This window comes from Taeniopygia guttata, chromosome 24 (assembly GCF_048771995.1).
Source record: "Taeniopygia guttata chromosome 24, bTaeGut7.mat, whole genome shotgun sequence".
NCBI lineage: Eukaryota > Metazoa > Chordata > Aves > Passeriformes > Estrildidae > Taeniopygia > Taeniopygia guttata.
Window position 1 is genome coordinate 1,928,963 of NC_133049.1, and position 21,420 is coordinate 1,950,382.

Here is a 21,420-nt window from a genome sequence, read left to right on the forward strand (position 1 = left end):
TGGGGAAGGGTCTGGAGGGCTCATATGAGGAGCGGCTGAGGTGACTTGGCTTGTCCAGCCTGGAGGAGACCAAGGGGAGACTCATCAGGGTCTGCAGCTTCTTCCTGAGGGACAGCTCTGATCTGTGACCAGCAACAGGACCTGAGACAACAGCTGGAGCTGTACCAAGGGAGCGTTGGGTTGGATATCAGGCAGAGGTTCTTGCCCCAGAGGTGCTGGCACTGCCCAGGCTCCCCAGGGAATGGGCACGGCCCCGAGGCTGCCAGAGCTGCAGGAGCCTTTGGACAGCGCTCTCAGGCACAGGGAGGGATTGTTGGGGTGTCTGGGCAGGGCCAGGAGTTGGACTGGATGGTCCTTGTGGGTCTCTCCCAGCTCAGCATTTTCGATGATTCGGGTAAGTCCCTCATGTCCTGGGTGAATGGGCAGCGTGGGCACCCCCAAATGCCGCGGTACCCAGGGAGGGCACCACCAACCTGCCCCGCTTCTCCCGCTCCCCAGGACCCCACCAACGGCTACTACAGCGTGAACACCTTCAAGGAGCACCACTCCACCCCCACCATCTCGCTGTCGGGCTGCCCGGCCGACCTGCGCCCGGCGGGCAAGCAGCGGGTGCCCACGGGCATGTCCTTCACCAACATCTACAGCACCCTGAGCGGGCAGAGCCGCCTCTACGACTACAGCCAGCGCTTCGTGCTGGGCATGGGCAGCAGCTCCATCGAGCTGTGCGAGCGCGAGTTCCAGCGCGGCTCCATGAGCGACAGCAGCTCCTTCCTCGACACCCAGTGCGACAGCAGCATCAGCAGCAGCGGCAAGCAGGACGGCTACGTGCAGTTCGACAAGGCCAGCAAGGCCTCGGCATCCTCCTCCCACCATTCCCAGTCGTCTTCCCAGAACTCGGACCCCAGCCGGCCCCTGCAGAGGCGGATGCAGACGCACGTTTGAGCCCCTCGGGACGCTCGGGACCCTCCGGTGGGCGCAGTGGCTCCGCGCTCGGACAGTGGCACCGCCGGTAGCGGCGTGGGGAGAGGCCGGATCCAGCCCCCCGGAGCGGGGCTGGGGGCAGGGGACCGGCCGAGCATCCCCTCCCCGGCACACGCTAAGCACAACCCCGCCGAGGATGCGCCGAGCCCCGGGGAGCCGCCCCCGCCGCGCACCCCCAGCCGCTCGCTTCCCGCTGCCCTCCCTCCCTTCCCTTGTGGTGTTCGGTGTCCATACTTATAGAGTCCGTGTCGGGGGGTCGGGGGGTCCCTGTGGGGACAGGAGGTGCGGGACAGCGGTGGGACAGGGACTCCCCGGGAAGGGCCTCTCCACGCTGTATCGCGGCACCGCGGTCAATACAAGAGGTGTTTCTCGTGGCACGCCTGGGCTGATGGCCACCCCGCGGGGACATCGGCTTTCCTGCCACTCTGTCCCGGCACAGAGCTGGCCTGGAGCCCCGTGTGCCATGGCCAACTGGGGCAGAAATGGCCGGTGATGGAGGGAAACTGAGGCACGGGGCAGCTGGGACCCCACAAGCCCAGCGTGGGAGCCAGGAGATGGGGCGTCACAACAGGTAAGGGGATGCGGGGACACAATGGCATGGGGACAGGTCACCCTCCCTGCATCTCGCAGCCCCAAAACTCCCTCACACCCCCCATCGTGCCCCAGGAGCACCCAGCCCATCCCAGCCTCACCAGGACTTTATTGGGTGCCAGCATGAGCCCCAACACCCCCATCCATGGGTCCCCCCGACACCTGCAGCCCCACGGGGGCAGAGGGGACCCTACACCAACAGGGAGAAGGCACCAGTCAACCCCTCCATGGTGGGAGGACATCCCAAATGCCCACCCCTGGAGCCAAGCACACACCAGCCCACCCAAGGCCCCCCGTCCCTGACACCAGTGGCATGCGGGCCCTGGGTGAAAGCTCCACCATAAATAAGCATTTAAATTAATTAAATTAATCTGCACCACCAAAGGGCCCTGGCAGATCCCGAAAGCCAAGCACCCCAGGGTGCCCCCACCCAGGGGGGCTGTGGGGACGAGTCCCTACACCAGCGCTAAGGCACAGGACAGGGCCGCCAAGTAAAAAAGGAAATTAAAAAAAAAGGGAGGGAATTAAATATTTGGGGGGAGGTCCAGGGCAGGGAGGAGGCAACATTAGCCTCTAAAGGCTCCCATTCCCTGGGGGGGGAGGGGAGGGGCCAGGACCCCAAAATCAGCCCTTCAGCAGGGCCCTCGTCTGTGTATGAGGGAATTAAGGGGAAGAGGATGTCCAGGGCAAGGGCTCCTGCCCCGACTCACCCCCTCAGGCCTGCTGGGAGGGAGGACCCCCCTACCCCAAAAACCCCCTCCAAGTCCTCGGTAGCTTCAGTGCGTCAGTAGAAAAGGCGCTGGGCCACGGCCCCGCCGGGCTCCCCACGCCCCCAGGAGCAGCCCCACCCTGGGCACCCGCGGTCCAGCGCGGCCCCCAGCCCCGGCCCTGCTCCAGGAGTCCCAGGCCGTGGTGACAACGATGCTCTGCCCTCGGTCACTCCAGCCGGGCCAGCGCAGTGTCCCCTCACTGAAGGGGACGGCGTCTCCTCGCCCTGGGGATGGTGTCCCCTCACTGAAGGGCACGGTGTCCCTGCGCAGCCCCGCCGCCCTCAGAAGTAGGTGAGGTTCCTGACGAGCCCCAGCTCCAGCATCCGCTTGATGGCCACGGCCTCGTGGGACACGTTGTGCTCCGACGCCTGCGGGACGGGGAGCAGGAGGTGACACCAGAGTCTGGGCCACGCGCTTTCCTTCCATCCCTCACACCTTCCCACCCTCCACCTTGCCCTCCCCAAAAGCAGAGACAGAACCCTCCCCACCAAATCCCCCTGTCCACGAGCTCTTCTCACACATAAACTGGGGATGGATCCAACTCCCCGTGCCTCCAAAGACATTTGGCTACCAAGAGAAGTTGGATGATGACCATCCAAAGGTGAACTTCAACCTTCATCATGGGAGGGGAGTGAGAGGGAAGAGCCTCCCGTGCCATTCAGCATCCTGGCGCTGCTCTGTGGGCTGACATCCCATCTCCTGGGGGAAAAATGGGGGGAACAGGGACAAAACTGTGGGGCACACACTTACGGCCATGGACTTGAGCGTGATCTGTTCGTAGTAGTGGATGGTTTGCTTCTTGTTGGCCGAATCGGGGTAGCCGAAGCCCGCGATGTGCACCAGGTCACAGAAGTGCAGTGCCAAGGTGATGGCCAGCAGCCCTGTGGTGGGCTTCTGGGGACACAGAGCCACAGCCTTCAGGGAGCTGCCCGGGGACAGCTGACCCCCCTCAGGGTGTGCAGGTGACTGGCCATCCCCACCCCTTACCTGTTTGACCTTCCGTGGTTGCTTCATGGGGAGGTTGAGCAGTTTAGCAGCAGTTACTTCCATGTAGTAGGGATTGAGGACGCGCACTTGCTCTGGGTTGGCGTCCCAGATCAATGGGGGCTGTTTCCAAAACCCTTTCCGAACCTGCAAGAAGCCAATGTCCCCAAGCGTGGGGTGGCATGACAGCTGGAGTCTGGAGCAGCCAGGGAGGGGTTGGACCCGCTTCCCCACCACACTCACCCTCTTCTTGTCGTTAAGGATGGCCTCCATCCACTGGAAGTCCATGGGCTTGAAGGGCACGAGCACCAGCAGCGTGTCGGGGTTGTTCTCGGCCCGGGGGTCGAAGTGGGCTGACTCGGGGTAGAACAGGCGCATGGTGGTCTTGGAGCCCACGTCCTGCTCGTAGCCATGGACCGGGGCGTTGTTCAGCCTTTGGGACATGGCAGGCGTCAGCCCCAGCTGCGGGTGGCACTGGGGGGAGCAGAGGGCCGGGCTCGGGGCTGTACCTGATCACCACGTCGTAGGTGTCGATGGTGTCCCCCATGGAGCTGTTGCGGAGCCGGTGGCCGTTGCCCACCACGGCACACCTCCGGCACTTCAGGCTGCCAGAGAAAACCCTGTCTCAACCAGGCCTGTTCCAAAACCAGGCTGATTGCAACCACCTCGTGTTGTCCAGCCTCCAAACCTTCCCACGCTCCATCCACCACCCCTAGGCTGCAGAGGTCCACTTTGCCAAATCCTGGGCCCACAACAGACAAATTTCAACCACCCCCAAGAGAGCAATGATGAAGAAAAAGAGAGAAAAGCCCCTAAACCCACCCCAGTGTTACCTCTGGATGCTCTCGGGCAGGGAGTAGTGGGTGATGGACAGCAGGCGCAGGAGGATGTCTTCTGCAAAGCAAGGGCAAGGACAGGGTGAGGAAGATGAGGAAGGTGAGGGAGACAGCTCCTGCCTGGCACAACACTCTGAGTGCTGCCCCATCCCTGCTGAATTTGCTCCTACTGTTAATCCCGATTTCAAGCAGATAATCTGTTTCTGGAGCTTAGTAAAACCTGGCCCACCCTAAACTCTTTTAAGAGGCACAATGTGTGAGAAGATACTCGCTGCAGAGTCTAAAAACCAAGAAAGTAACTTGGGAATAGTCCCCAACAAAATCAACCTGCAGATGTCTTTAGGAAAAGGGAAGTGGAAGCCCCAGGAGCAGCAGCAGGACGGACAGACAGACCCCACAGACCACTGCCAGGCTTACCACTTCCCTTGGTGCCATAGGGCAGCTCGTAGAGCGACGGCGTCTTCGCCCAAAAATAGTCCTTCAGCTGCAAGAACAGTGGGTGGTCCCTCGTGTAGCTGCCAAGGAGCAAAGGGTCAGTGAGACTGGGATCAGGGATGGCACAGGGAGGGGGGCCCTGGCTCTGCATCCCCCCCACTCCCTGCTCCCAGCCCCAAAACTCACTTCCCAATGAGCTGCGCCGCTTTCTTTTCCACCTCCCCAAGGGGACACGTTGTCTTGTTGTTTTCTTGCACAGGGAAATAAAAGCTGTAAAGGAAGAGGTTAATTAAATCAAATGATGCCCGTTCCTCTGCAGCCCCCTCTTGGCAAAAGGGGCTCTGGCACCCCCAGGCATCCCCACTGTGGGATTCAAGCTGTGAGAGAGAGATTTCCAGCCGGATTTAAGGCTGGCATTTCCTGGGCATTTATCGCTGGGCTTGCAGCCTTGCATCAGAAGAGGTCTCTCTTGCTCTGCTCATGAACCTCACACTCCACTTTCCCCATCTCCATCAGCATCGCTGGCACTGGGAAGAGAGCAGGGCTTTCCATCCTCCCGGGCTCAGAAAAGCACCAGCATTTACAAAAAACCCCGCAGAGCCCAACCACCACCACACACCGAGGGGGAACCTCGCCTGTGTCCCCCATTCTCCAGCAGCCAAGGATGCTGCCACCTCCCCAGTCCCCTTGGATCCAGGGAATCTGCCATGCTCTGGCATCCCCGTGAGGGATGGGCAGGAAGCAGCTGCCTCCCAGGAGTGAAGGAAAGGGCAGGAGGTCCATTAAACTTGAGTAAGAAGCACTCACAGCTGTATGTACCTGTCTTCCCGGTAGATCGAGTACCAAACCATCACCAGAAACAGCGCCAGCACCCCGAGTATCTTCCCTCCTGCAAGCCCAGAGGGGAGGGGGAGAGACAAACCAGTGTCAGCCATGGGGTTTAGAGGATCGCTTGTGGGGCCCCACAGCATCCTGAGCTAGATCCGGGGTGGCAGAGCCTTCTCCTCAGGAGCAGGTTCGGCTGGCACCACGGCCCGGGGAGGAGCGGCTCTAAGATGAGCCAGGTTGCTTTGTCCCAGGTTTAAAAGCCCCTGTGACATTTCTGTTTCCTCTTGACTGCTTTTCATCAAAGCCTAGGCAAACATCCCTTTTCCGTGTGTCTCCACCCCATTTCTGTGCAATGAAGTCCAAGGGGTTCCGGGTGTCCAAGCCCAGAGATCAAGGACCCCAAACCCACCCTCCCCCCGTGATACCCTCCTGTGATACCCCAACACTCCATCACCCAACTGGAACCCCAGCAAAGCAGCATCCAGCCCCCAGATTCCCAAATACAAATTCCCCAGGCTGCCCATCCCTGCTTGGACAGAGGCAGACGGGATCCCTGTGGGACTCACGAGACTTGTTGATCATTTTTATCAGCAGGAAAGGGATCAGGCGGGGGCCAGAGCTCTCATTGTGGCTGGTCACCTGCAGCAGGAACACGGAAAAACCATCGGAGCTGATCCTAAAACCCCATCCAAGAGGCATCACCCCCTGCTTGCCCATCTGCATCTGCAGACAAGCAGATGCAAGTGTTCCCCAAAGGATTTATTTATTTAAATGCACATTTCTTTGTTGCCAAAAGGTTGGTTTAGAGAGCTTATCAAAGCCAAGCAAGCAGCACTTCCCAAGGAGCTTCAGCCCTGCTGATTAAAGGCCAAAGGAAAAAAAAATAATTAGAGAGGAAAAACAAGCTCCCAATGGGGTTTCATCCACCAAATACCATGGGGGAAGGCTTTAAACTCAGCTTAAGGACCCACCTGGCACCAGCAGATACAAAGCTAATGTGCCACCACAAAGCCAGTCAGAAAGGACAGGAGCAGCCGAGCAGGACCAAACCAAAGAGCATCACGTACTTTGGGAACCTCCAACGCCTTGGATTCCCCCATCCTGGCCTGGGGAAAGGAGGTGCTGGAGCTTAGTGCCCACACAAACACTACCCAGGGACGTGGGGACTCTTTTGTGCTCCTCTGAAACCTCTCCCTCCTGGAATAAGGAGCAGAGAGCCATGGTTGGAGCCATCCCAGGATCAGCTCATCCCATCCCACCAGCACACAGCAAGGACAGAAAATGAACTTACCAGGTGGGAGAAGCTTTGGGGTACAGGGGAGGCTTTGCTCCCAGGGTGAACCCTGCTCTAAGCCAGGCTCAGAGCTGGGCTTGTCTTTGCCCCTGATAACTGAGCTCCTCCAGGCTCTGACCAGACACGTCTGGGTGTGCTGAATGCCAGCCAAGGGGAAAGGTGTACGTGGGGCAGGGCGATGCAAACCCTCAGTGAGAGCCTGCCCATCAGAGCCTCCAGGGATTACTCACATGCCAAGGAAGGGCACCCACCTCACCCCCTCCCTGCCCAAGGAAGGGCCACTGACAGACCTGACACCTGCCGGGCCAGGGCCACGGTCTGCGGGCAAAAATGCATCAAGAATGAAGAGAAATGGGGCCAGAGAAGGTTCCACAAGAGCCAGGCTCTTCCCTTCCCTGCCACAGACTTCTGAAGTTAAAAGGGCAGGAGAATAATTAATTAAAAAGGGCAGGAAGAGCAATTAAAAGGCAATTAAGGACAATTAAACCACACTAAAAGCAACGGGACAGGACACTAGAAAAAGAAAATTGTGTCCATTTGACAGCAGAGGGATGGGACAGGTGAGGAGGTCCCCTATGAAAACACCTCCCTCTGAACCACTTCTCCTTCGTAAAACATGGATAATTGTGCCCCATCATTTCCTGGGGGCTCCAGAAAGGGGAAGTAAACCCCCATCCAAACTGGCTCTCATCCTGCATCTGAATTTCCAGCTCAACAAAACCCTCCTGCTTGGGATGATGAAACTACAGCTGGGTCCTCACAGGTGGGAGCAATACAGGGAGAAGGCACAGTGGGGGTCTCACCCCTTTACATGTTACAATTGCTTGGAAAAAGTAAAATTAGGGGAAGGGAAAAAGCAGCTTGTGCTTCCTGGGGAGTTTTGTTCTTAGTAAAACCGGCCACAAAAGCCCTAAGGGGAAATCCACTGCCTCGGCTGGAGGCTGGGTTTGCTCCTGGGGGGGCTGTTTGCCCAGGGCTGGAAATTGCTGGGCACCAGGACCTGATTTTAGCACCAGGTTCACCCCCCAGCTTCACCCTTGGGTGCCAAAACACCCACCCAAGCACACTTCACCCCTTCCAGCAGTGAAAGCACTGGGAAAATCTGCTCTGCCCGCAATGTTTGCCTTTACATACCAGCTTTTTTAAAATATCTTTTTTGACAGCTTTATGATCTTTTCCCAGGCTTGTATGCACAAGCTGGGCCTGATGCAAAACTTTTCTAAGGCAAACATGGTTTATAATCCCTGAGGAGAAGAAACGTTGTTCAGTGAAGCCATCAGGGAATGCGGTGCAAAGCAGAGCACACCCGGCTGCCCCCGCACCCCTGGTGCCTCTGGAACGAGTTCAAGCTGCCCACAGCCCTCCCAGATCCACAGCCCACACCAGAGCAGCTGCTGAAAGCAGAAAGGTCTGAACACCCCGAGCCAGGTCCTGTGTCCTCCTTGTAGGGTGGCTGGAGAGAGCACTGCCAAAGGGTCCTGCTGGTCCCCACAGCATCCCCAGTGTTGCAGCACCCTCAGAGCCCCCTGCAGCATCCCTGTCCTATCACAGCACCCTCAGAGCCTCCTGCAGCATCCCTGTCCTGTTACAGCACCCTCAGAGCCTCCTGCAGCATCCCAGTCCCACCACAGCACCCTCAGAGCCTCCTGCAGCATCCCTGTCCTGTTACAGCACCCTCAGAGCCTCCTGCAGCATCCCTGTCCTATCACAGCACCCTCAGAGCCTCCTGCAGCATCCCTGTCCTCTTACAGCACCCTCAGAGCCTCCTGCAGCATCCCTGTCCCACCACAGCACCCTCAGAGCCTCCTGCAGCATCCCTGTCCCACCACAGCACCCTCAGAGCCTCCTGCAGCATCCCTGTCCCACCACAGCACCCTCAGAGCCTCCTGCAGCATCCCTGTCCCACCACAGCACCCTCAGAGCCTCCTGCTTCATCCCTGTCCCACCACAGCACCCACAGAGCCTCCTGCAGCACCCCTGTCCCACCACAGCACCCTCAGAGCCTCCTGCAGCACCCCTGTCCTGTTACAGCACCCTCAGAGCCTCCTGCAGCATCCCTGTCCCACCACAGCACCCTCAGAGCCTCCTGCAGCATCCCTGACCAACCACAGCACCCTCAGAGCCTCCTGCAGCATCCCTGTCCCACCACAGCACCCTCAGAGCCTCCTGCAGCACCCCTGTCCCACCACAGCACCCTCAGAGCCTCCTGCAGCATCCCTGTCCTGTTACAGCACCCTCAGAGCCTCCTGCAGCACCCCTGTCCCACCACAGCACCCTCAGAGCCTCCTGCAGCACCCCTGTCCTGTTACAGCACCCTCAGAGCCTCCTGCAGCACCCCTGTCCTGTTACAGCACCCTCAGAGCCTCCTGCAGCACCCCTGTCCTATCACAGCACCCTCAGAGCCTCCTGCAGCATCCCTGTCCTATTACAGCACCCTCAGAGCCTCCTGCAGCATCCCTGTCCCACCCCAGCACCCTCAGAGCCTCCTGCAGCATCCCTGTCCTATTACAGCACCCTCAGAGCCTCCTGCAGCATCCCTGTCCCACCACAGCACCCTCAGAGCCTCCTGCAGCACCCCTGTCCTATCACAGCACCCTCAGAGCCTCCTGCAGCATCCCTGTCCCACCACAGCACCCTCAGAGCCTCCTGCAGCATCCCTGCCCCACCAAGCCCTGAAGCTGAGGGGAAAGTCCCCGCTGGGTTCAGCTCCCCACAGCTGGCAGAAGTGACTGGAAAAGCCCTTCTTTGATGCTGTAGGATGCACCCCCACAGCACCGCGGGCTGCAATTATCGCTGCACAAAGCCTCCAAAAGCCCTACGGCCCATTCCCCATCTCCCACTCCCTTCCCCACCCCTTGTTCTGGGAAAGCCCCATCCCAGGATGCTGCAGAGGCAGCTGGTGTCCAAGCCTTGTGGAGTTTCCCTGTCTGCCCCTGACCTGGAGCAGCGTTTTGCCTCCCAGTTTCACCGTGTCCATGGGAGATGCCAGCAACACCCACACAGACCAACCCTCCTGAAGGGAGGGAACACAGAGAGGCTCATCCCTGTATCTCCACCCGCCCATTCCATCTCCCCCCATGGCCTCAATGGCTCCAACATTTCCAGATTTAAGGCATGTCAATCCAAAAAATGGGAGCAAGCACCTGCCAAGCTGCTCCCAGCGAAAAAAAAAAAAAAAAAAAGGAAAATAGGAATTTAATGTCATGGAACACGGATGTGGGGAGTGGTTATAAATTCCCCCACACCATCCCAGCATGGATGGATGGTGATCCCAGGCCATCCTGGCAAAGCATCATGGACCAGCAGCTTTGGTACTTTTATGTTTCCATGGTAACCCATGGGCTGGGAAAAGCATGACAGGAGGCAAGGACACCTCTCCTGTGCTCCCACCGTCCCATCCCACATGCCCACGGGACACGGAGCCACCCACTGCCTGCTGCAGCTTTCCTGGCTAAGAAGGATGCTCACTGAAAAATAAGCATCTCTGACAGTTTATCCCCAAAAAACACATCTTTATTTTTAACTGAAGGAGAGTTGGATAGCACCTGAGGAAAGGATGCACTGGCAGTCCCTAAGGATTCACTCTCAGCAGTGGGAACCAAAGGGAGACAGACAGACAGGCCAGCACAGACCCCTTCAATCCCAGCCACACCATCTCTCCCCAGCTTTCCACACACATGGAGCTTTTGGGAACCAGCAGGGCAGATCCTGTGCTCCCTGGAGGACAGCAAGGACCCCCACAGAAGCAGTTTCCAGCCCCAGGATCATCCAAGCCCGGCCCTGCCCCGGCACAGCCGCGCGTGCCGGAGCCTGAGCGCAACCTGGGAGGCGGCCGGGGGCCATCCTGCAGGGAAAGGATCCAGCCCTGCCTGGGCTTGGCAGAGCATCAAAGACACCCAAATCCCCAGCCTGGCATCCCAAACTTTCCTCGCCCCGGCTGCTGCAAGCTCCTGGTGCTCGGGGAGTTTTGTTTCCAAGCTGGGGAGAAAATCCTTGTGGGATCACAACCACTAATGCAAACCCAAGAGCAGATCTGAGACCCCTCCGAGAGGGAGAGAGGGATACCAAAGGGGCACCAGGGATGCTGGGAGGGGGCAAGGGATTCCAAAAACCATGGAGCACAGCAATGTCAAGAGCCAGAGCTGCAGTGCCGTGGGCTGGGGGGCTGAAGAGGGTCGTGAGGGCACAGTACTGCAAAAATCAACTCCACTGGACATTGGGCATGATCCTAGAGAGGGTGTGGAGCCAGCCCAGCCTGTGCATTGATCCCCACATTTATCCTATTTTAGGAGCCCTGCGAGTCACTTTAAAGGAATCTTTAAAGGAATCTTAATTGCCTCTTACTCGGAGTGGCAGTGCTGTTTCCTTTACCATGGCATCCCGGGCACACAATAACCCAGCCAAAGATTTACGATAGGGAAAGCAAGCCCTCTTTGGCATGCGAGTATTAACAAAATATTTACCCATGACCAGGCTGCAATTTTGAAGGTGGCGACAGCAAATAAGCTCAGGGACAACAAGTACTTCCACAGTGACAGGTCCTCAGGATAAATCCAAGCTGCTTCTGCCTTCCCATGGCACTGTTGGTTTTAATGTGCTCCAGAGCAATTCAGACCAGCCCTGGCTCCATCCTCTCCTCTCCCTCAATGTTTTTTTTTCAATCCATGCAGCAGAAAAAACAAAGGGAGGGGACACAAATCCCTTCCTACAGCCCCAAAACACCGGCTATGTGGGTATCTCACTGCTCTGGGGTAACCTCAGGCCATCACAGAGCTACAGGGCTACAGTTAAGATAAAGTGTTAAGAGATTACATATGATTCTTTTTATTATATAGGTTTAATCACTCTTTTGCTATTTAAAACACTAAAATAAAGACCTTCTCTTGCTGTATGCAGCTTGCTACACCTGGAGGTTATGGCCGAGCTGCTGAAGAGAGCAGAGCCACCCATGGGGTGAGAAGCCCCTGCTAAGGAGATGAGGGCAGTGATAATCCTGTGGGATTTCATCCCTGATCCCCTGACACTGATCCAGGCACGCTCTTCTCCCACCTGCCCCGTCCTACCCCCCCTTGCTGCCACGCTCACCTCGGTGCCGTGTTTACTCTCCGGTATCACCACCCTCAGGGATCACCCAGGCATGCAGCAGCAACAGCAAAGGCGGCTTTGGCAACAGAGCTTTGAGCCCGTGTTTTGGGTTCAATCTCCCCCCAAAAAAGCAGCAGAAAGGGAAGGCAGTGAGCTGGGGATGCAGGCAGGGTGCAGGCAGCCTCTCCTCACTCTGCTGGGAGCAGCAGGCAGAACACCCACCTGGAGCACCACTCCCTTACAGCTCTAGAAGGTAAAAACTAAACCAACTAAACCATGAGATGCTCCAGCCCATACCCAATCCAAACTCAAGCAATTAACCAGCTCTCCTGGGAAAAGGGGTGGGAAATTAAGGGATATCAAGCTCCAGGGCTGAGTTATCCTGCAGGGAGCTCCTGAGGGACTCTGAGGGTCCCCTTTTGGGCTCAGAAGCTGCATGCCATTGCCACCCCCCTTGCAAGGCTCACGTTTAACCTCAGCCCCACCGTTTCTCCTCTGTTTCCTGTTTTGCACCAGATTTAGAGGAGCGGAACTGCCAGAGCAACCCCACAGCCTGATTTGGTCAGCCCCAAATCCCCTGGGTTCTTCTTTTCTCTCACATATAGAGCAAATCACCCCCAGCATCACCTCAGTGCTCCTTTAACCCACACAGGGAGGAGGATTCCCATCCCAGGGAGACTTTTTCCTGCATCCCCAGCGGCGGGAGAGGCTGAAGGCAGTCGCAGCAGGGCGGGGATTAGCTGGCAGCAGTCACAGCTACTCACGGCCCGTCCTCTTGGTCCAGGCGGGAGCTCGGCGGGATCTCCGCGGCCGTGCTCTGTTCCCCTGAGACGGGAGGGCGAGAAGAGAGAACATCCTTAGGGCTGCAGCCGCCTGCGGAGGATGCAGGGACCGCCGCGCATCCCGGCCGCGGCAGCCCGGAGCGCCCAGCGGGGCCGGCCCCGGGCCAGGGCAGCCCCGGCCAGCCGGCACAGGTCTCACCCGAGGGTGAGCTCTCCGAAAAGCCTCCAAAATCCACCCCCTTCCCACCCACCTCGGCCGGCAGCGGCTCCCCGGGGCCGGCTCCCGCCGCTCTTAAGGAGGCGGTGCGGCCAATCGCAGCGCAGCCCTCGCCGCGGCTTCCCCAACATCCCTCGGCCTTTCACCCCGAAATCCCCTCCCCTGACTCACTCCGAGCTGCAGGAAGACCCCTGAGATGGAGCAGTGCCCATTCCCAGGGAAAAGGGATGCAGCTTTCCTGCCCTCCTGCACAGAGAACGCTCCTTACTCCAGCATCTATCACCTTTCCCCCCAAAAGTTTCCAAACTGCACATCCTAACCCAGCATTGTAATATCCTTATGATTTGGGGGAGGAAAATCCTGCCGAGAAACCACGGCACGCACAGGAACCCTCCTGCCATGGTGCCACTCAGAGAAACCTCTCTGCTCCCATCCCAGGTAGGGGGAAATCAGGCAGGCAGGGGAGCGAGCCCACTGCTACCCCAGTTAGCCCCAGGGCAGCAGCTTTGCCCTTCTCCCTGTGCCCCTGGGATGGATGGGGTGTGGTGCCAGCCATGGCTCCCCCCAAAAAAACACACGAGAGGGAATGTGGGCTCATTTCAGTGCAAGAAACAGTGATGCAGATGAGGAAGCCAAGCCTCCCTCTGTCAGCTGCTCCCTAAGCCCTGGCAGGGAAGGTGCTTCCAAGGGAAAGCTTTGAAGGGCCAGAAGTTTCCTCACCTCTCTCCGTCTTTTCTAGCTAGGAAAAGCAGAGATGAGAGAGGTGCAAGCCTTCCCCACAGCATGCTCCTCTCTTAATATCCCATTAATTTAACGAACAGGGCTACATCCTTGTCCAAGGGGTGGGGATGGAAACCACCCAGCAGCCTGAGATGGTTTCTCATGGATTCCTCTTGCTAGGGATCAGGCTTTCTGCACATGCCCTGGGATGACAGGGATGGCTCCATCCCAGTGTCATATCTTCCCTCTCTGCCCAAAGAACCTTCACTTCCTCCTGCCATGTTTGCCTTGGGAGGCAATTAATCCCAAGGGCTCAGGGCAATCAGCAGCCAAACCAAATGCACCTGAGGCCACAAAATTCACCTTTGGCACCAGGGTCCTTCCAGAAGCCCTGAATCCACCAGAGCATCCAACATTGCTGCTTCTGACACAGAGCCTTTTCATTTAGAGCTGTGAATTATAGGATCCACTAACAAGGTTAAACCCTCCCTAGGGAGCTCCTGCTAAAACATTTCATGGCACAGCATCAGCCCCTGCCCGTGGAAATGAGGATGTTCAGAGCTGCCTGGGGGCTCCAGGAGGATCCTGCAGCCCTGGGTGGCAGGAGACTGCTATACCTTAAAGCACATCAGCCAGGCAGGATCCTGGTGGATCCGAGGTCTTGCCCTAAGCTGGTCTTTCCAGCTCGACTGGAAGAGCCAGGAGCTGGATTGCTGCTGCTCTTCCCGAGGTTCCAGCCACCCCAGTGGTTTCCCTGCCATCAGCCCACGCAATCGGATGTTCCCAGCCCAAGGTCCAGAAAAGTCCCATCACAGTTCCAGTGTCCACCAGGTCAGGAGTCGCCGTTTTCACCACATGCCACAGGCAGCTCAACCAATCCAGCAGCTGATCCCAGCGGGAAATCAACTTCACACATCCCAGACCCCTCAAGAAGGCCTAAACAAGCCAGATTTTGCTCCTTTCCTTCTCCAGCTGCTTTGCTAGCCTCAGTTTCCTCTCCTGCCTATCAGTTTAATCATTTAAATAATAATTTCCAAATCTGAGGGGTAAAAGGCACCTTCTGACCACTCCCTAACATCTGCCTCCGGGATGCTCATGGCTTTGAGGAAAAGAAAACAAAAATCCAGTCAGCACATCCATTCCCGTGCTAAAGACTAAAGCCAGCCAGAACTGGCCCTCTGAGGGCTCAGCCCCAGTGTTGGAGCATCCCAGCAGGAACGGATATTCCAGAGGCAGGAGGGGACACACACAGGGCAGGGATGAGCCTCCAAATGCCTCCTGTCACCATCCTCCCCATCGAGGACCAAATCTCCGCAGGGCTGGTCAAACAGGGGAGGGGGAGATGGAGACGAGGCGCTGGCCAGACCTGCAGGGAGGCAGCCGTCCGTCCGTCTGTCCCTCGGTGCTCCATCGCCAGCCTCCCTCGGTTAAAATTCCCTCCCGAGGGGGGAGAGAGCAAAAGCCAGGCTGGGAGGGGAATAAAATCCAGGTGAGCTCATCCTCCTCCAGAGAAAACGTCTCCAGCTGGCAGGAGCGAGGTGTTTCCAAGCCCGGCACATCCCTCACGTCACCCCAGTCGCTATGGCCCCGCGACCAGCAGCTTATTCATTCAGCAAGTATTTAATGGGAGATAATCCAGCTGCTTCCCAACCAGCCTCTGGCCGAGCCAAAGTTGTAATTCCAGTGTGGGAATTACACTTTGGGAAGAGGTTTCACTAATGGTCATCCCCGTGGATGCTCTCTGTCCAGGACAGCACAAAAGGGCAACCACCAGGAGAACCCCCATCCTTCAACCATATGTTTCTTTAATTATATTAATAATTTATTAAATTTATTCAACTATTTTATTAAAAATAAAATAATTTAATAAACCTATTTCTATCAAATCCCTGAGAATGGGAAGAAAAGCAAAGCTGCCCAGCCAGGCCGGATTATCCAAAGCAGCGACCGACCTAAAAATAAACCACTGCTATTTAAGGATGAGCCTCCCACAATAACCACCCTCCACCCCAAAAAAAAATTAAAGGAAAAAATAGACATATTCCCAAGCTGGGGTGTTAAGCATCACCCACCATACCAAAAAAAGCCTACTTTGGGTTCATTTCCTAGCACAAGTCTGCACTTCCAAGAGAACAGCATCCCCAGGCTTAGTGCTGCTGATTTCCAGACACCCCATGCAAATAAATAATTAAGATTTAAAGCTGCGTTTGCATAATACAGATAATCTGTTAATTTTACTTGTAAATGCAGGGGGGATTATGCAGCAACAGTTGTTAATTAGGCAGCAAAGGGGCTGGGGAAGCCCCAGCTCCAGGGCAGATGCCAATGGACCACCAGGAAGCTGAAGAAGCCAAATGTGAGGAGGACTCAGGGCTCTGGCAGTGCGACCTGGGGCAGGTGCCAAGGTGTTGGGGCTCCAAAACCTTGTGTTCATCCATATTTTAACTGAAAATCCCCCCCCAGCTCCCCAGCCCTTCATCAGGAGCTGCCCATCCCTTCCCACACTGTCTGCACCACCCAAGCCCTTGAGGGCTGCCGTCACCCCACGAGAAAAAAGGCAGTGGAAAAGAAGCCCAGGGTAAGATTTCTGAGGACAAATCGCATCTTTTTGTTGCATAAAGAGCCTGCTCTGACAGCTGGGCTCTTGGCCACCCTCAGTTCCCCCATCCCAAATACCAGACCCCGCCCAGGAGCAAAACCTGTTGAGCCCGAATATGCCCGAACAGACAGTTCTTTGTGATTTTTTTTTCCCGTCTATTTTTTGGTTTGGAAGCAGCACTGGTGATCGCACTGGGATGGGCCTGAGGAATTCCCAGCCCTTGGCTCTGCTCCTGATGCCTTGTTCGAAGGCAGCTCCACATTTAACCCCTAAAACCCCTCTCTGCCCTTAATTTCTGACACTGTCCCACTTCCCACACCTTAGTTCTGTTCAGTCCTGCATCCCCAAAGCTCACTTGCATCCCCCCTCTCGTCATTTTTCTCCCTCACTTCTCATTTTCCCCTCAATGCTTCAGTGCTTTCCTCCATTCCCAACACAGACAGGTCTGATCCATCCTCACGTCACAAAATCTCACCCACAGACCACAAGCCAGGGGGGTCAGATGAGCCCAACATCCACAGAGCTGCTGTGCTGGGGGTTTAATCCCCATCCAGGGGTGTTTTATGACCCGTGGTGGGAATGCTGGGTTGGCTGGGTCACACAGCATCACCAAAACACCAGAGCAGCGTTTAAGACTCCTCAACTCTTGCTCAGCACCCTCCTGCCTCAGTTTCCTGCCATTTTGGGGCTGAGGGAAGCTCTGCCCCATTGGTAACGTGGGCAGAGGGTGCAGCAAGGGATCCCAAACCCCAAACTCCATCCCAGCTCATTTACCTCCATTTTAAAAGAAATTTAAAAACCACCCGATGTCGCAAGCAGCTCAAACCCCGACGGAGGATCCACCCCAGGGCTCCGGCTTGTGCAACACCACGGGGTGAGTTCCAACCTCTCACCGCTGGCATCAGGCTCTGGTTAAAAAATTAAGGCTCAGCTTACTCAGCCTGGCCGGATATTGGGATGTCGAATCCGGCTGGGAAAACTTCGACGGGCTGGGGGAGACATTTTGCAAGGGGAAGAGCAGGACCAGGAATGGCATCTGGAAGCGATTGAAGGCAAGGAGCCTCTCTCTCCCTGGCGCAGCAGGGAATTCCAACGGCGTGAGCTCAGGTTAAAGCCTCCTTCACAGACCCAGGATTAAAGAGAAGAACCAAACTTCAGCACAGATAAGTGTTTTTAAACCTGCAAAAAACGGGATAGGAAACCAGCTTCCTGCATGGTCATATCCAGATGTGGTTTGGTGATTTAGGGTTGTTCTGACTTGCAATAAAAAGAAACCAAAACTCCAAAACGGTGCAGAAATCCTTCCATGGATTTGTGGAAATTACTTCTGGTGTGGTGTCAGGAGTCTTCCTTCAGCCCTGGGATCACTGCATCCCTCCTCCAAACATCCCATGATGGTCCAGGAGCATCGCAGCATCCTCAGGATGGCACGGAAGAGCCGATGGAGATGGCCAGCCTGGCTTGGACCGAGCAGTCCTCCACAAGGAGCTGACAGGGTGGGGAGTCCCCAGCCCCTTCCAGTCTTCCCTGAGACAAAGCACAGGGAGCTGCAGCTGGTCCAACTCACCCAAGTCAAAGCCCAGGGAGCTGCAGCTGGTCCAACCGCCTTCACTGGACACCCCAGCAGAGCAATTCCCAGCAGGGCAGATCCATGTGGGACAGGCAGACCCCAGCAGAGCAATTCCCAGCAGGCAGATCCATGTGGGACAGGCAGACCCCAGCCCCACTGAGCTCCTGCCCCATCCCACCCCCGGAGCCCAGGGGCTCGGGGGACTCCGGCAGAAGGCAAAACACATCCTGGAGAGCAGCCCCAGAGCGCTGCGAGCATCCGCCAGTCCGGAGGAAAACCAGGATGGAGAGCGGCTCCTTTGGTTTTTCCGTTCCCTGACAGCCAAATGCCTTTCTCCTTCCTCCAAGGAAACTTTCCAGCCCAACCCCAGTCACATGCAAGGGGTCAGCAGCTGGAAAAGCAAGAGATTAGCAAGTACTGGGGTTTTTTTCCTCTTCCCTCCCAAGAAGACACAGAATTTTCCTAGAAAAAACTCAGAAAAAAAAAAAAAAAAAGGAGGATTACAGGTGGAGGACAGAGAAGTGTGAAAGTGACAGGAACTTAAGAAACACTAAAAAATAGAGAACCAGAAGTTGCAACGAGCAGCATGAAAGTATCAGATAATTTCCTTTCCTCACTGCAAAACCAAAGCCACTCACGCAAGTGTCCCTGGGGGAGCATATGGGGGGAGGGGTCCCACACTGGAATGGGTAGAGAGGATCCCAGAGGGCACCCGGTGAATCCAGGATGCCAGCCTCTGCAGGAACAGGACCACATCCCTGCTCCTTACACTGATGCTACATCCAGAGGGAAAAAAATGAAAGGGGAAAAATAACATTAAATAAATTTAAAAAAAAAATTAAAAAAAAAAATGGCACAATAGGGAAAGCTGTGGAGAAGCAGATTCCGTGCTGCCAGCCTGCATCAGCTCTGGAATATTCGAAGCTAAAGCAATGGGACCATCACTTCATCAAAGAGAATAAGCAACAGAATACATGGGATTTAGAGATATTGCCAAATAATTAATTAGCAGGACTCAACCTGAGGATCGCTGCCAGCTGGAAACCTCTGAACGCACGGGGAGGGCACTGGTCTCACATTCCCACATCCTGCAGCCTGGCATCCACCTCTGATGCAGGCTGCAAGAACAGGGATGACACAAGCTATAAAAATACAGGTTTGTAGACATGAGTACAGCTGCTCCAGAGTTCCAAATGGATGTTTTCCCTCCAGGGTGGATCCTCCAGGAGGATGCTCCAATCCCAGCTGTGGAACACACCCTACTTTCAGATCTCCATAGTGGACATCCCTTAAAAGCAGTGTCCACAGACAGTGCCTCCTTTCATATTTACATTTGCAGAGGCATATTTCTCAGAAATGCCTCGCTGGAGCAGCTGCTATTACCTCCCTGCCTGAAGCTGGAAGAGCAAGCAGCCCTCTAATGATGCAGACAATTAGGGACAGGGGTTAGGGAGAGTCCAGCAAAGCACGTTGATCCCACCCTACAGCTTACAGCGACATAAGGAGCTCATTAAACATTGGACACATCGTTAGGAGCCCGGGTGGGAAGAGGACACTTAAACCATCAGTTGTACACTGATGCCAGGTTCTGGCCTGCCTGGGGTGCCTGTCCCATGGACACCCTTGGCAGGGACAGCTGGCAAAGCCTGGGCAATCCATCTCCTGCCTCCAGGAGCATCCAGGGGGAGAGCCCAGCAGGAAAGGGGGAAATTCAGCAGAGCTTCCCGAAAAGTTCCACCACAAGACTTTATTCAGCTCATCTCACCAAGAGATGGAGATCAGACTGGCCAAGCATCAACCCACCGGGCATCACCCTACTGATCCAACAGGAGAGATGGTGTCCAAGCTGAGGAACACAAAAAAAAAAAAAAAAAAACCAAAAACACCCAGAGGAAGAACTTTCCTTTGTTCTCCACTCCCCAGAACAATCAAGCACCACTGGTTCACCCTGCAAAGACCTGACATGAAAAGATCAATGGGGAAAGGTCCAGCTGGTCCTTTTCCTGCTGGTCTCAGGGCAAGCATCCTCATCTCTGCCTGGAAACAATCGTGCCCCGTGGGAGAAGAGGGCTCCAGGCCCATGCAGTGCGACGGGACAGGGTTTATCCTGCACGAACATGCCCAGATCCTGCTGCCAGCAGCTCTGTCCACACCAGCACTGGGTGGGGGACCGGCAGGGACCCCTCCTACCCCTTTGGGATCACCAGGCTACGGCAGCACAGCCACCCACCAGTCAGAGGATGCTCAGGGATGGGGGAAAACCTCAGACCACTTAATAAATCCTCCTCAGCCCGTTGTGCCGCAGGGGAGCGGTGCTGTCCTGAGCCGCACACGGGGCACGTTTTCCCCTGCCAGGGCCTCCGGGAGGGTTTTCCCTTGCCCAGCCCAGCCCGGGCATTCCAACCACCCAGACCCATCGCAAGGAGCCCACCCGTGCCATGAGGAGATGCCAGACCCTCTCTCCGGGGCTCTCGGGGTGGGCTCTCCTTCCCCGGGAGTGGCCACGGGCAGGAGCGATGCCAAGGGCCGTCTGTTCCCGGCGAGATGAGGGGTTTGTTTGCCGGGAATGGGGAGACAGCAGATGGAAGGGCACTGGGAGAGCGGGGATTTTCCTCCCGCCGCTGCCCACACGCACACTTCAGGCGCTGATTAATTGCACTAATTAGAAAAATAACCATAATGATTATTTTTCCAAAACCCACAAAACGTAGAATTAAAGCCACTTTCTCCCTTCCCCATGCGCCGCGCTCGCCAGGACATCGATGCCAAAGGCGTGGGATGCTCCGATGGGGTCCGGGCTGGGGTGAGCGGGGAGCACCCCCATACCCGCAGTGTGCACCCCCCATGCCAACCCTGCCCGGGGGCTGCCAGCGGGCACAGCTCCTGCCCTGCCCCGCTCCGAGCCCCAGCGCCCCAAAACCACCGGGGCTTTGCTGCCCACCCCTCTTCTCGTGCTCAGCACCCCCGACTCGCCAACCCGCCCGGGACACGCCAGGGGAGCCGGGGGGCTGCGGGACCCCCGGCTGCGGACTCACCATGGGGCGGCGGGGTCGGAGATGCGGGGGGCGGTGCGGGATGCGGGGCCGGCCCGGCGGGGCGGGCGGGGGGCGGACACGCTTGCGCACAGCGCGGGATGGGCGGCGGAGCGAGGAGGAGGAGGAGGAAGGAGGAGGAAGGAGGGAGGGAGGGAAGGGAAGAGCATCCCGGGAGCTGAAGGCGCCCGGTCCCTCATCCCCGCACGGAGAGCAAAACGCCTTCCCCGTGGCCTTCGGACCCCCAAAAATCCTGCGGCTCTAGGCAGCCCCTCCCAAAGCAACCCCCACCCAAAACCCGCTAACATTGACTCACAGCACATTTTGGGGTTTGGGTAAAGCTCATCCTGCTGGAGATTCACACGGAGCCAGGGGGTTTGCATTACACGGAGCCAAGGGGTTTGCACTGCTCCCTCACTGGACCCCCATGAAATTACGCTCAAACCATCATGAGCTGACACACAAACGCCCTGGGGATGGCTTTGCTTAAAATCATCAACAAATATTAAGTATTTTTCTTCTTCCTGAAAATAAATTAATCCTCGCCACAGGAATGCAGCATGTCAGGCCACCTCGCTCTCCCATGGGATTCCATTTCCATCCCACCCAACAATACACAAAATTAGCAGCCAACTTCTGAAGTTTCTTAATTCCCCTCGAAACTTTTTATTTCTGCAGCCCCAAACTCATCCATCC

General features: G+C 56.6%; 2 protein-coding genes across 7 annotated transcripts in view; one reads left to right on the plus strand and one right to left on the minus strand.

The window, feature by feature from the left end:
- KIRREL3 (kirre like nephrin family adhesion molecule 3) overlaps window positions 1-1,358 on the plus strand; it is a 385,643-nt gene extending 384,285 nt beyond the window's left edge. For all 4 annotated transcript variants that reach the window (XM_030290681.4, XM_030290682.4, XM_030290683.4 and 1 more), the window contains one exon: window positions 499-1,358. In XM_030290681.4, the coding sequence (XP_030146541.1) occupies window positions 499-942 (444 nt within the window). In that variant the 3' untranslated portion in view covers window positions 943-1,358. The remainder of the gene's footprint in view (window positions 1-498) is intronic.
- A 303-nt stretch (window positions 1,359-1,661) lies between these two features.
- Window positions 1,662-20,812, minus strand: ST3GAL4 (ST3 beta-galactoside alpha-2,3-sialyltransferase 4). Of its 3 annotated transcripts, XM_072918288.1 has the most exons (12): window positions 20,728-20,812; window positions 12,432-12,629; window positions 5,992-6,064; window positions 5,417-5,486; window positions 4,784-4,867; window positions 4,580-4,677; window positions 4,160-4,220; window positions 3,836-3,931; window positions 3,570-3,759; window positions 3,330-3,473; window positions 3,093-3,236; window positions 1,662-2,710 (listed from the first exon to the last, which is right to left on the minus strand). In XM_072918288.1, exons 3-12 carry the CDS (start codon window positions 6,005-6,007, stop codon window positions 2,624-2,626), a joined length of 990 nt encoding a protein of 329 aa, XP_072774389.1. In that variant the 5' UTR covers window positions 6,008-6,064; window positions 12,432-12,629; window positions 20,728-20,812; the 3' UTR covers window positions 1,662-2,623. The 3 variants fall into 3 exon arrangements, with proteins under 3 accessions (XP_072774389.1, XP_041576835.2, XP_041576834.2); XM_041720901.2 differs by lacking the exon at window positions 20,728-20,812 and having other exon boundaries at window positions 12,569-12,629; XM_041720900.2 differs by lacking the exon at window positions 20,728-20,812 and having other exon boundaries at window positions 5,405-5,486; window positions 12,569-12,629.
- Window positions 20,813-21,420: the final 608 nt, after the last annotated feature.

Bases quoted from the DNA above. Each gene is read 5' to 3' on its own strand.
- ST3GAL4 (XM_041720900.2), bottom strand. The intron at 4,678-4,783 runs GTGAGTTTTGGG...GCTCCTTGGCAG, and splicing joins GCGGCGCAGCTCATTGGGAA to CTACACGAGGGACCACCCAC. The intron at 3,474-3,569 runs GTGAGTGTGGTG...GGCTTCTTGCAG, and splicing joins TCCTTAACGACAAGAAGAGG to GTTCGGAAAGGGTTTTGGAA.